Genomic DNA, 14373 nt, shown 5'->3' on the forward strand with positions numbered 1-14373 from the left:
TTGCCCACATACCTGTTCATCAGACTTATTTAGAAAAAGATAAAAAAAAAAAAAAAAAAATTGCTCTGGTCTCAAAAGGATGCACACAAAAAAAGAAAAATATTCCTCTGGATTGTACATGAAAGGAGACGGAGCATTCAGACATGGACTCCCAGCACTTGTGAGGCCGAGGCAGGAGGATCGTTGTGAGTTGGAGACCGGCCTGGGCTACAAAGTGAACTCAAGGCCCACCTGAGCCACATAGTGAGACCCTGTCTCAAAAAATAAATAAATAAAAGACATGGTGTGTGAAAAATCAGATGCGGCTTCCTTCTCTTCCGCTCCATCAGGAGTTTGCGTTCTCCTGGTTTTTAGTGTCTCCATTTTCCGCAGGTGCATCTGCCTTGGTTTCTCAATCAGCCACTTCAGCCTGTCTTCCCTTGGCTCCCCTTTTCCCCTTCTCTTGCACTTTTTTTTTTTTTTTGGTCTGAAGATTTATCCTTTCCTGCTGCCTCCGGTGGCTTTGTTTCCGCTTTTACAGGAGCGGTTTACCTGACAACCTTGCCGATCTCCTCTGGGGTTCCTCTTTCCTGCCCCTGCAGCGGAGCTGACCTTCCTTAGGCACCACGGCCGAGCAGGGCCTGCGGAAGCTGCTGCGGACCGAGGCCCAGGGGAGCCTTTTGGAGCTACGCTGCCTAGCTGCCGCTGCTCCTCCTGCTGCCAGAGCTGCTCAAGGACGGCAGCTTTTGATTACCTAAAGGAGTCGCAATCCAGAATCCATGAAACAGAAGAAACTCTGACCTCCACCCACGACCTCGCTGGGACCTCCAAAGAGGATACAGGACCTCCAAAGGATAGACGGAAATATAAGTTCCGACCTTCCAGGCTTCTGATACGCCAAGTTCATGTTCCTCAGAACTGAAGAAGGAATTCTAAGGAACAACGTAGGCCAAGCGTGGCAGGGGGCCTGCCCATTAGCTCAGTGGTTTAAGTGCCTGCTTAAGCAAAGCAGTCAGGCTCAGAATTCTGTGGTTCGATCCCCAGGTCCTCATGCCTTACCAGGCATGCCCTTAAGGCATCCTGAGTGGGCCAAAAGAAAACAAACAACAACAACAAAAACCCCAACCTTCTGAACTTTTCCCTGGTTCCACAAAAAAAAAAAAAAAAAAAGAATGGCAAATTTCCAGCACTCAGGAGGCTCAGGCAGGAATATTGTCATGCGTTTGAGGCCAACCTGGGCTACATAGTGAGTTCAGGTCGAGCCTGAACTACACAGTCAGACTCTCTCTCTCTCTCTTCTGTCTCTGTCTCGTGCCACACACACACACACACACACACACACAGAAGGAAAATTTTATTGTGGAAGAGACAGCTCCTGAGAGAGACAGAAGGGAACCTGGGAAAGCGGGTTGCCAGGGAGCCCACTTCTCAAAGGTAGTTTTACAAAGCAAAATCACGAGGTGGGTACAAAGTCATGAGGAGGGCACAACATGGGACAAAACTTTGATCAGCCAATACGATTAGGACAGCCACGTAGGTAATGTCGGCCCAATGGGGGAGCAAATTGGAAGGCTGGAATCAGACCTGGCTCTCCCAGCATCCAACCTGCTTGCCAACAGAGGCATTGTTCTCAGCAGGGACTCAGCTCAGCACTGACGCTGTCATTGGAAAACACGGGATGTTGTGAGAGAGACAAAATAGGACAGGGAATATGCAGGTCCCCAGACATCTGGAGACACCCAAAATATTACACCGGACACTTCAAGGACTTTGCCTACTGGGGTGCAGGGCAGCCAGGGAACATGGACTACCGATGTTTATTAACATCTTCCCACCTAATCTCCTTCGCCTGCTCTCCATTCCTATAAAAGGGGCTGCTTCTCTTTGTTCATGTTCTTCTCTTTGTACACATGCTCTTGTCACCTTCTGTCTGCCTGCACCCAGGGATTAAACCTATGCCTCGTTGCTTTCACAGAAGCCTGTAGCGTGGTCTCTGCCCCGGGTCATGTGTTCTTTAGGCAGCAAATGTACACGGAAAGCACCAGGATCTTTTTGGGGACGTGATGAGTCAGGAGGTCCTAGTCCCCCAGGCAGGTGATTGATGCCTATTTAGAATAGTGATTATAGTACATTGTTCATCCCTCAGAGAAGTATGTAGGTGGAGCCATTCCATCTTTATATTAAGGCCTGGCCCTTAACCAATGCACCTCCAGCCACAGTTGTAATGTGTTCTCATCCTCTGCACTGACCCCTTCAAGGTTCTAGCCCTGTCCGACTGCCTATAGTATTTCTCCCTAACTCGGCTGTCTATGATATGACTAGGTCACTGTCAGCCAGGTACCTATCCCCGGACCAGCAGGTCTCATGAGAACTGACACTCCTGGTGCAGTGGTCGGCGAGGAGGACGAGAAGGCAGAGACTATAAGAGGAGTGGAGCTGAAGCCTGGGGGTGGTGCGGACACTGCCGCTGTTGGACCCTCGGCGGATGGGAGAGGGTGCTTCCTGAACTGGGCGTGGCGGGGCTGGGAGGGGAGGAGAAGAGGTGACAGGTGCTGGTAAACGTCATTCTGAATAATTTTCAGAGGGTTCTGGTCACCAAGTCCCCCTTGGGTCTCCGCTTCCTGGCCTGAGCCCAGGTGCCTCCGCCCTACCCTCTGCAGTGTGGCGCCACCCCCCATTCAGCTGCTCTGCTCCCGCCAGCTGGGGGCCAGCGCCGCCGCCCTCCGCACATCCCTGCCACTGGCTGCAGAGCCGCCGGTGCAGTCCACGCCACTGCAGTCCATGTTCTCCTTAACCCAGCCTGTGCTTCTTAATGCCGGGGCCTAGAGATGCGCACCCAGGAAGACAGAGGCAGCGGGTTCCTTTAAGGCCTATTTTTAACCGTCCCCGAACTGAACTCAACTTAATCATCTTTGCGTCGTTGACACTTGAAATATGTGAGTCACACGCGCGGGGATGAGGGCTGGCGCGGCGCTTTAAATATCAGGCACAGTCGAGACCACTGTTCAGAGAGCTGCTCAGGCTGGGGGCCGCTGGCTCGCTCGGCTGTGACATAGTGTGGGGCTCTAGAGACAGAAGCGCCAGATTCTAATCCTGAATATGTTTTCTGCTTCTCCAAGCTTCAGTTCCTTCATTAGAGGCAAAACTTGACATGGGACCATTCCTAGTCTATACCACTTCGCATGTGTGTTCTAACTTGCCTCGTGGTTACAATGTGGCTGCCAGCAACAATGGGGCCAACATGCTCCCTTGTGCACCAGATTACCTTTCTAAAACCCCAAATATGGTTAAATTCCAAAATATACCCTGTAGCTGGGTATGGTGGGACGCGCAGTCACAGCACTGGAAGGCTGAAGCAGGAGGATTACCTTGAGTTTGAGGCCAGTCAGGCCTGGCTACATAATGAGTTCAAGGCCAGCCTGATTACAGAGCGAGACCCTGTCTCAAGAAAAACAAAGACAAAGTATACCTTGTGGTGTGGTTTAGGAACAAAAGAGAGGGACTCTTAGCATGGCTAGGTTGCAATTCCTTCAAAGGGCCAGGGGAGAAAGTAAAAAATCACGGGGAATTAGGCTGTTCTAGAAAACCAGGAGCCCTCTACCTTTGTAGCTACTTCTTGATTTTGGCCCTAGGGGAAGCAAGTGGTCAGCTTGTGCTTCTGGGCCACTTGAAGGAATTCTGGTGGCACAATGAGTTGCTCGTTACTAGTCACCCTGGATCTTGGTCACAGTGCCGTGTGGTCTTTAAAAAATGGTAGGCACAGGCTTGTAATCCCAGCAGCCCTCAGGAGGCTGAGGCAGGAGGAACCCTGCAAGTTGGAGGCCAGCCCCTGGGCTACGTGGTGTTCAAGGACAGCCTGGACTGCACAGGGAGACGCCATCTCAGAATAAATAAATAAATGGCTAAATGGTTTTTCTCTTCTGCATCACGGGAGAACTGGGCTTTTAGCTGTGTGTCAAGTCTGATGCTCAACTGTGATGAGCGCGAAGGGAGGAAGGAGCGCCGTTACTAAGTTACAAGTCACTGAGTTACAGTGTCACATTGGTCCTTGGAGCCTGACGGCGCCTGGTTAGTTAGGAGTCTCTGGGGTTCGGGGAGGAGCACACCACCCCTGTGCTCTTCTAGGGCGCCGACAGCGCCTTCCTTGGAGACCGCTGCCCTCGTCTGTGCGGTCACAAACGCGCGCGTTCTGGGGTCCTCAGCCGCCACGCTCGAGCCGTGGAAGCATCAAGCGTCCTGCGGCGCCGAGGACCTGCGCGCGGCCCGGGACCCGCGCAGCAGCCGGTGGGTAAGTTCCTGGCCTGCTGCTCCACTGCGCCCCCTGCTGGGAAAAAGCAATGGCGCAGCGGCTCACCAGAGCCTGGGGAATAGCAATGTCCCCCTCCACAGATCACAAATAAGTGACTGTGTAAGATAGCTTCAGAAAGCCCAGTGGATTTCCATTTTCCTCCCATAACGTCCTTGTATGAAATGAGTTGCTTAAGTCTGCGCCCCTGCCTGGCTGGGGCCCCATCATATGCTTAATTCCATCACCAAGGCCCATGGAACTGCCTGCTGCAGGGTCCCTGGGGAGCCCTTTAGGGCCTTACAGTGCAGAAGTGCAGGAAGCACCAGCCTCCCCCCAACAGCTAATTAAGCCCAGCTGCCAGAGATGACCTCTGCCAGGGGAAACAGGCTGGATCTGCCAAGATCTTACCAGTGCCCAGGACTGCAGGTGCTGTAGTGGACAGATTGGGGTGCAGGAAGTGGAAGGCACTTGCCTGTGTCCCCTGACTCAGACCCCGACTTCTCACCACTTTCTCTTGCACACATTGCACTCCAGAAGTGTGCAGCCTTTAGATTTGCCCCAGGAATTGCAAACCCAAATCCCTGTTGGCTCTGCTGGCTACAAGAAATGTGGGTCTCAGAGAGGAGCAGTTAGGCAATAGGGTGGACAGAGGCCAGCAGCCATAAGAGAGGGGGCATCACTGGCATTCATGTTTCAAAACAGTGTGACAAGCTGGGTGTGGCGCACACACCTGTCATCCCAGCACTCAGGAGGCTGAGGCAGGAGGATTGCTGTATGTTTGAAGCCAGCTGGGGCTACGCAGTGAGTCCAAAGCCAAGCTGAACATAGTGAGACCCCCATCTCAATCAATCAATCAGCAAGCCAGCCCAGGCATAGGTAGTCCAGTGATGGGGCATTAGCATACTGTGGCGATAAGGACCTGGCATTTCCCCCATTTTCCTCTGCACTCCTCAGTGTGTGGCATTTCTTCTCGTGGTTATTGGATGGTTACCATAGCACCATCTTTCACAATAACTCCCAGAAGCACTTAAAAGGGGAACTTGCATAGATGTCTCCTTACAGCTCATTGGTACGAGTTAGGTCACGTGCCCATCCTTTGACCAATCATTGACAAAGAGAAACGGCGTTCTTGTGGTTAGCCAGAACCAATCATAATTCATCATCGGTGAGTAGGTGGGCAGGGATTGGAGGATTGGAATTATGTAAGGAAGGAGACTTATGTAAGGAAAGCTATGAGTGCGTGTGAGGTACTATAACAAATCAGTCCCCACATCTCCTTAGCATAATAGAACAGAAGTTGATTTTCAGTTACATAACAGTCTGATGAGGGTGTCCACAGTTGGCAAGTGACTTCTTTCAGGAGTTGAGGTGGGAACCTGTTTTATGGCTCAGGCTCTTGCAAGTGTGAGCAGGGGAAGAGAGGCTGGAAATGTCACGTCAATGAAGTCATGGTCTAAGATGCCACACTTGCTCTCTGCTCCCGCCCCATTGGTGAGAATTTGTCACATTGTCCTTCCTGGATGCTGAACACATTTAACAGTTGCCCAGGTTGTTCTCTCTGCCCAGAACTTTTTCCTCCAGTTTTCATCTTCTTTGTGAACTCCTATTCATCCTTCAAAACCCAAACTAAAACTCATTTCCTCTCTCTCTTTTTAAAACTCATCTCTTTTGAGGCAACTTTCTCATTATATCACTGTGTGCTGCCTTCATAAGATCTTGAAAGCTACTCACTACTGAATTCCCTACAATGTTTAGCACACACCAAGGCCTCAGTTTTTGTGCTAAACGTAAGTACTCCAGACAGATGAATTCATTTGGATGAAAGTGTTAGAAAACTCAGATGGCTTTAATGCAATCTTTGATTCATATCACTCAACAAAACACAGCGGTATCTTCAGGCTTGACTAAATCCAGGTGACACATTTTCAGGATTTTTTCTTGCAACATATAAGCTTTATGTTTGAGTCCCTTGTGGGGGCAAGACTGCTTTCAGCCACTCCTGACCTCCCTCACTACGTTCAAGGAGAGCAGGAAGCGAAAGCTCTCCCTTCCCAGGGTCTAAACTGGAATTCCGGCTGGATTGCCTAGACTAGCCAGGGTGAGGTGGCATTCCTGAAGGAGCCCCAGGTTATGGGCTGGGTTAGGCAGATTGGGCAGGGACCTGGCACCCTGCTTGACCCATCCAGAGTGGCATGTTCTAATCCAGAAACTGATGGGGTGTAGACAGCTCTAGGGCAGAAATGAAATGAGTTTTGGGAGGCTGAGGCAGTAGGACTGAAATTCAATACTGATTGGATAATTTAGCCCAACGCTATCTCAAAGGGAAAAAAAGCTGGGTGTGGTGGTGCACACCTTAATCTCAGCACTTAGAAGCCTGAGGCAGAAGAATCATCTTGAGTTTGAGGCCAGCCTGAGCTACGTAGTCAGACCCCGTCTCCAAAAATAAATGAGTGAATGAATGAGAAAGACAAAAAAGGTCAGGGGACATAACTTTATTTACAAGTCTTGTGTTCAGCTGGGTGTAATGGCACATGTCTGTAATCTCGGCACTTGAGAGGTTGAGTCAGGAGTATCTCCATGAGTATGAGACCAGCTTCGGCTATATAGTGAGGTCAAGGTTGCCCTCTGAACTAAAAAAAAAAAAAAAAAGACAAAAATCTTGGGTTCAATCCTCAGTACCAAAGGGAAAAAAAGTTTATGGTGAGGGAAAACACAACTCCCAATGAGAAATCAGGGGCATTCCTACCAGCTTGGCACATGGGCAAATGCTAGATGCCCTCAAACCTCAGAAACATTAGGCTATACTGGGCCTGGGCCTTATGAGATGCTCCGTGTCACACCAGCCACTGTGTGCTGAACCCTCATTATGCAAAAGGCACAGTGATTTCACACAATGAATGACCAGCAAGGTGGCTTCTAGAATTTTCCCCACTTAGCAGATGAGGCCAAGTGACTTGTCCAAGGTGGACTCTGAGCTGAGATCTCTACCTGGCAGGACCCTCAGGGGGTTCTGCTTTAGAAACGCAGATCCTGTAGTCTGGACTGGGGGGTGTGGTGGGCACAGTGGGCCTCACGGCCTCTAAGTTCTTCTGGGGCTAATGTTCCACCCTCCTGTGTACCTGTGGGTGAGGGGAATTTTAAGATGGGACCTGACAGATTGTCTCTCAGTGCCACTGGCTGCTGCTCTAAGACAGGGCCAGGGTTCCACCTACAGCTGCAGCTGAGATTGGGCACATTTCACTTTAACCATGAGGGGATGCGACACCCTGGTGCCATGTTGCCCCCTATCCTTTAGGAACGCGGGAGCAGAAGGGTAAGTGACACGTGGAGCCATCTGCCCAGCTCCTAATAATAAATTGTGAGAGGAACAAGTTCCAGGCAAACACTGCTTTGGGGGGGCTCTCCTCACACCCGGGCCACCATCTGCCATGTCCTCGTCATGTGCCAAGCTGTGGGCGGAGGGACGGGACAGTCAGGGTGGGGGAGGTGCAGCCAGGCTCATAATCCTCTTCCTTTTGCCACTGAGGCAAGGGTACTGCGAGGAGAGGCGCCCTCCCTGAGCAGAAGACAAGCTCCATCCTTTCAAGATGCCGGCGGTAGGTATAACGACAGCCTCTGAGGATGGTCAGACAGTGTTTTGGCTTCCTCCTGAGTATCAGCTCATCCGATCCCCACCCTACATCTATGTGTACCCACTTTAGAGACGGGAGGCTGGAGGCTCCTAGAGGTTCAGTGTCTTGTGAGAGAGGGCAGAGCAAACCCAGGCCCTAGAGAACACCCCTTCCCCCACAAGGCGGCCAGGCCCCTCTTCAGATGCAACAGTGAGGCCTGCTGTGTAACAGACCAGCGGCCGACATCAGCCGGGATGGGCTTCCACCGCTAGTCCCGCCCAAGCTGCCCTCAGCCCTCTGCCACCATGTAGCCTCTTGGGTCACCTGATCCCTAGCTCTCTGCTGTCTCCCAGTCGAAGAAGTACAGGAGGAAAGATTCGGAGGAGGTCCCTCTGGAACCTTCTGAGAAGGTCAAGGAGCAGCTGGCCGAAGCCGAGCTCTGTAAGCTCAGGCAGCAGTTCCGGAAGATGGTAGAGAGCCGGAAGTCCTTCAACTTCCTCAGCCAGCGGAAGATCGCCAGCCAGGGGTGAGGGACAGCGGAGGTTTGCACCCAGGGGCCCTGGAGGACAGCCAAGTTTCGCTGTTATGGCCCCCACCTTTTCTCCTCCTCACTGGCCGCTGAGGCGGGTACCCCCTTCCGAGCCCACCCAAGGGACCCAGGATGTTTTAATCAAAGTCAAGAGAACCCCACTTGCAAATGGCTATGGTGGGAGGGAGGAGTGTTTACCAGAGCGTCTGGGGCCCCCTGGGAGCAGGGCCCCCACATCTCAGATTCCTGGATGAAGAACGATTTCTGGTTCCTGTTTCTCTTTACACACCAGCTTTCCTCTTCCTTCCCTCTGAATTTCAGCTCTGGCAGTCCGCAGATCTCGAGTTTGCCAGTAACCAAGGGCCAGGCAAAGACACTGTCTTCAATGACGTCAGCCCCAGAGTCCCAGGATAAGCAGAGTCTGATTGGCTCAGTTAGGGTTAGGCGTCTACTCCTGGTCCAATCAACTGCATCATGGGCGTGGCTATCCCCACAGGGTTTTAGTTGAAAGCAGGGGAATCTCCAGGCTTGGGCTGTGTGACGCGCAACAGCGTTTCCTCCGTGTGTGTCCTGATGGGAATTGCAAGGTAGACTATTAGCAATTGGATCGCCCTACAAACGACAATGTGTACATTTCTCTGCTCAATAGAAGCGTGTTCCTTTGAGCTGCGTAAACAAACGTTAAATAACATTCTTTGACTCTCCCAATGTAGTTCTTTAGCTATATCCGTAATGCGTATAATGACAGAATGTGTCCATCATTAAAAAGAAAACCTTACCGCTAGGTGATGCATGGAGCTCAGAGGATGGAGAAGAAGAATCCTTTATTTTATTTATTTTTTTAAATTTTTATTTATTTATTTTTACATTTTATTTATTGTGTGTGTGGCCAGTTCAGCCCACCTGTGGGCGGGGCTGGCTGGCATATGGTGCTGGGGGATCGAACCGTGGTCCCTGTGCTTTGCCAAGCTTGTTCCAAGTAGGTGCTTTAGACCACTGAGCCATCTCTCCAGCCCCAGAAGAATCCTTTAGATTTCCCCATAGAGTCACTTCTTAGGGCCATTTGTAGGAAGTTTTTAAGGGCGTCTTTTTCTCAAGACTCTTTACTGCCATCTGTTGGGAAAATGGTCATTGTGTAGGGATTGAGTTTGAACAAGAAAAAGCGTGTCCTAGGAAACAGTAATAAATCAAGTCAGTGGCGCTTTGCCGGCGCTCCCTAGGGTTGTGCAGTCTACAACCTGCCCATCCGGCCTGGCTATCCTGATTCTTAGCCTGCTCCTGGAAGACATCAGGAGAATCCCTCCTTGTGAGTGTATCTCTAGGTCCTTTGATCTGGTTTCATTTTGATGGCACTAAAAGGGAGGCTCTTGGAAGAGAGAGTGTAGGTTCTTTATAGGGTCAGAATCAGGTAAGGTGCCTGGGGCACAATATTTAAGGAAACACTTTCTGCCGCACTGACCTGCATCACACCACCTTGATAGTAAGCACCTCCTTAAATTTTGGGGTGTTTTACTACCTTCACTCAATCTCAGCCCTGCCTAGGGGACACACAAACCCTCCTTGCGATTTAACCTTCCCCTTCTGCCAGTCTTACTTGGATGGAGCTGTCTCTGTTTTTCTCTCCACTTTAACAAAGACCCCATCCAGGAGTCAGGGAAGAAGGGAGAAACATCTCAGCTGCAGGTTGACCCAGGACTCTGGTCATAACCACGTGTGACTACTGAAGTTGTAACTGAGGATATAAAATGAAAAATTCAGTTGTTCAGCATACTGCTGTCTCAAGGGTGCCCTAAACACGAGTGTGCCGGTGGATTCCCCTAGGCGGGACAGAGAGAGAACATTCCCATATTTACAGAGTGTGCTATGGAAGAGCATTGGTGCGGGACAGCTGGCGGCCCAAGGGCCAGCTCTGGCTGCTGCTGGGTTTTGTAGATAAAGTTTTATTAGCACACAGCTCATGCCTATTTGCCCAAGTATTTCCTATGTTTGTTTTCACACTGCAGGGAGATAGAAGGGATTGCAGCAGGGACTGTGTGGCTCCCAAAGCCTCAGATGTTCACACTTTGACCTTTTATAGAGATAGGTATGCCAATCCCTGGCCTAGAACATTCTAGAACCATGCTTCCCACTCCATAGTGTGCATATGGAGCGCTTAAGGAATTTGCTCTTGTTAAAAGCAGATTCTGCCTTTCTGGGTCCAGGGCTGGGGCCTGAGATTCTGCATTTCTCAAAGCTAGTAGAGCAACACCGAGACAGTTTTCTACAAGCCGTTGCAGCAGCTGGTACTGGTACTCAGGCTTTGCCAGGATTGTGGCTACTGGGCTGCTTCCCACCATTTGGATGCAAAGGCTGGACAGTCTCCCACGCATCCTATTCTCTTTGCAGAACCCCACCAGCACCTCACCCTCCCCAGCTTTTCTCTAGAGTAGGAATCAAGGCAGAGGAGGGGCCTCACATCGGCTAACTGAATCCAATTGCAACTGAATCTAATTGTAATCTAATCTGATTGCTCCTCTCCTCCCCACCCCAGCCTAGAAGCTGGCAGGGCTTCCTCTCTCTGTGTTGATGCAAACCTGAAAAATCCTGCCTGATGGTTTTTCCCTTGTTACCAGAGATAATTGGTTGTAAAGTCAGGAAGACGGTCGGCAGAATCTGGAAGATGCCAGCAAGCTGCTGTGAAAGGGCGCTCTGCTCTTCTAGCAAATGGGTTTTGACAAGCACAGTTGCAAATTGTCCCCAGGAAGAAAACACCCCTCAGAGCAGACAGACCAGGGGAACCCTCGGCACCCCGGGGCTCGGTGCAAGTCCTAGCCCTGGATCTGGAACCTCCTGCCACCCCTTTGCCTAGCTGGGGAAGGTTCTGTCCCCGAGGCCTCTCTTCAGGTCATTTTGGGGTACGGGGCTAATTCTGGGCTGCTTTCCTGACAGCAAGGAAATCCAGACTCTGAAAGCAGAACAAGAAGACATTGCCCTGCTTCTGCACCTCATAAAGTCCCCCAAGAACCTGAATCTGAATCAGAAAAACTACCTGGAACTGCGCTTCCTGCTGCAGGCCAAAGAGGACTACGAGGCGCTGATCAAGTCCTTGCGGGCGCTGCTGGCCGAGATGGATGAGAAGGTGTGGCTGCCTATGAGGAGCTCTGCTCCGCGAGGGGCCGGGGAGCAGGGGGCAGCGTGCAGACCTGACACAGTGTCTGCTGGGGCTTTTGGGGGGGAACCTCCAAATGTGATTGGCCATGGTCCCCATTGTCCCTGTGCACTAAAGCTGCAGTACATCCGGAGCCCACCTACACATCCTACTATGGGCTGGGGGCGGTGCTGGCAGTGGCGGCACCCGGATGAGTAGGAGCGGAGTGGAAGTTCTCCGCTGGCCACTGGGCACTCACAGACTAGCGACCTTCCCCATCCAGAGAGGGGTGCAGGCAGTGCAGCCCTCCCATGTGGACCCAAAAGCAGAGAGCTGAGAGTTAAGGGTGGCATTAGCCATCAGGCCCTCCACTGGCCTTGGAAGGCCCTGCGGAGCCTGGCCCTGAGTCATTCCTGGGCGGCAGACCCTGCAGTAATTTATTGCTCCTCTTTAGGCAAAGCCTCCGCTGTGTCTCTTCTGCCTCTCCGGGCCTTTCCGCCCCTGTGTACGTCTCACCAGTGCTGCTCCTTCTGCCTGCCTTGCCCCTCTCCTTCCCCAACCCCTCTGCTTGGCAAACTCCTATTTATCCATTAGGTCCTAGTTCAAATGCTGTTCCCGGAGATGCCCCACATACCTTGCCTGTCCCTCCCCTGAGGCTCATTGCCCTCCATGGTTTGTTCTCAATGTCACATTTCAGGTTCTCTGATGCAGGTACCTCGGGGAGGCCATGGTTACCATCACAGTCCTGCTGTGTGGCACAGAGCAGGTGCTTAATAAAAACGCATGAATGAGTGAGTGAGTGAGTGAGTGAGTGAATGAATGAAAAGGGAATCCGTAAAAGGATATAGCTCAGTGTCATAAGTGCCTGCCTGGCAAGTTTAAGGTCTTGAATTCAGTCCTGGTACTGAAAAAAAAAAAAAAAAAATGTGGAGAGGGAAACTTTAAAAAAGATAGGAACCTGGGTCATTAGAAGTGTTAGGAAGGCTGGGCTTCATGGCATGAACTTGTAATTCCAGCATTCTCCAGGCTGAGGCAGGATGATCCTGTGAATTTGAGACCAGCCTGGGCTACAAAGTGAGCTCAAGGACAGCCTGAACTGCATAGCGAGACCCTGTCTCAAAAAGACAGAAAAAAAAAAAAAAAGTTAAGCAAAAGCAGCCGAGTTTGGAGTCCTTCAGAGGTCATGGTGTCACCCTCCTGGAGCACAGTGCCACCCCACAAGGTGACAGGGTCCAGAACCCTGTCCCTGTGTCCACCACACAGTAGCAGATGGGGAGGCCAGGGATACAGCTCAGCACAGCACAAGGTCCTGAGTTTGATTCCCAGTATAAAAAACTAAGATAAAAGCAGTAGCAGTTGGGGATCTCGCTGGGCACTGCCTGGCCTTAAACATACTGCCAGCTGAGGGGAAGCTGGCAAATTGCTTGTGGACTCTACTTCTCCCACAGCTGTGGCTTGGGACAAGCGGATCCCATTAGCCTCAAGCCTGACCCTCAGCATGGAGGGGCTGAGCTGTGAGCTGTGCAGGACCATGGGGGACATAGTGTACAGGGAACAGAGGCTCCTGGGCCCAGGGGACTCCCTACAGGGCAGGTGACATCACAGTCTCAACATGCCATGCTCCTTTCTGGATTTTTCTTTTTGTCCTGGAAATTGAACTCAGGACCTTGTGCTTGCCAGGCAGGCACTGTGCCACTGAGCTCTCTCTCCCTGTGCCTCATTTCTGGATATTAAAGTGGTGAACGAAGACTTTTGAGCCTGGATTTCACTATGTAGTAGTCCAGTCTGGCCTTAACTCACTATGTAGCCCTGGATGGCCTCAAACTCACAGTGATCCTCCTGCCTCAGCTTCAAGAATGCTGGGACTACAGGTGTGTGACACCATACCCAACTGAGATTTACCTCTTTGGTGCCCGTTCAGTTGAACTTGATCTTTCTTTGTACATGTGTGACTGGCTCAGCCCACCCTCGGGGTGGGGCTGGCACGGCATGTGTGTTTTTGTTTTTGTTTTTGTTTCAGTATTAGGGTTTAAATTCTCACCCTTCACTCAGACCCTTCACACACAGACCCCTGGGCCTCAGCCTTTCTGATTTTAAATTTTTGAGTCTTGTTGAATCACTAAACTGCCTGGTCTGGGCTCCAATTTTTTATCTTCCTGCCTCAGCCTTCCAGAGCACTGGGATTACACCCTGCTATGTGGTTGTTTTGTTTTGTACATGAGCTAGTGAGGGTACAGAAAGCCCCTCCAGGGACGACGTCCTTCTTGTCTGCTGGAAAGAGCAGCACAGCCCAGGGAGGCAGAATTTGTGTCCACAGGTAATGAAATTCACAGGCACAGATGAGAACGAGAACTCAAAATTGCCTCATTTTACCCTAAACTAAGATTAAATTCAGGGCTAATGAGATAGCTCAGCGGTCTAAAGCGCCCTCTTAGGCAGGATTAGCAGCACGCAGGGACCAGATTTGACCGGGCACCACATGCTGCGCCAGCCTCGCCCCCAGGGTGGGCTGAGCCGGTCACACACGCAGAAAGAAACATCAAGTTCAACTGAACAGGCACCAAAGAGGTAAATCATACTTCTCGCTACAAGACAAGAAAAATTATTACAGGTTTTGCTCTAGCCCGCTTCAGTGGGTGAACTGTAGAATTTGCACCCCTGCAGATGTTAACACAGCTGGGCTCTCTCTCTTCTCTCATTCAGATTTTTCAGATGGAAAAAAAACTCAAAATCCAAAAACAGATCTTCGCAAAAATGCAAGAGGCCAGTAACCCCCAGAAACTGCAAAAACAAATCCACATTTTGGAAATGCGTTTGAATATGGTAAGGTGTCCCGGGA

General features: G+C 51.0%; 1 protein-coding gene across 1 annotated transcript in view; it reads left to right on the forward strand.

The window, feature by feature from the left end:
- Window positions 1-5033: 5033 nt before the first annotated feature.
- Ccdc63 (coiled-coil domain containing 63) overlaps window positions 5034-14373 on the forward strand; it is a 34101-nt gene continuing 24761 nt past the window's right edge. The window contains exons 1-5 of the mRNA XM_012515748.2: window positions 5034-5068; window positions 7794-7863; window positions 8232-8404; window positions 11336-11525; window positions 14238-14357. Of these exons, the coding sequence (XP_012371202.2) occupies window positions 7855-7863; window positions 8232-8404; window positions 11336-11525; window positions 14238-14357 (492 nt within the window). The 5' untranslated portion in view covers window positions 5034-5068; window positions 7794-7854. The remainder of the gene's footprint in view (window positions 5069-7793; window positions 7864-8231; window positions 8405-11335; window positions 11526-14237; window positions 14358-14373) is intronic.

This window comes from Octodon degus, unplaced genomic scaffold, assembly GCF_000260255.1.
Source record: "Octodon degus isolate 3935 unplaced genomic scaffold, OctDeg1.0 scaffold00076, whole genome shotgun sequence".
NCBI classification, from domain to species: domain Eukaryota; kingdom Metazoa; phylum Chordata; class Mammalia; order Rodentia; family Octodontidae; genus Octodon; species Octodon degus.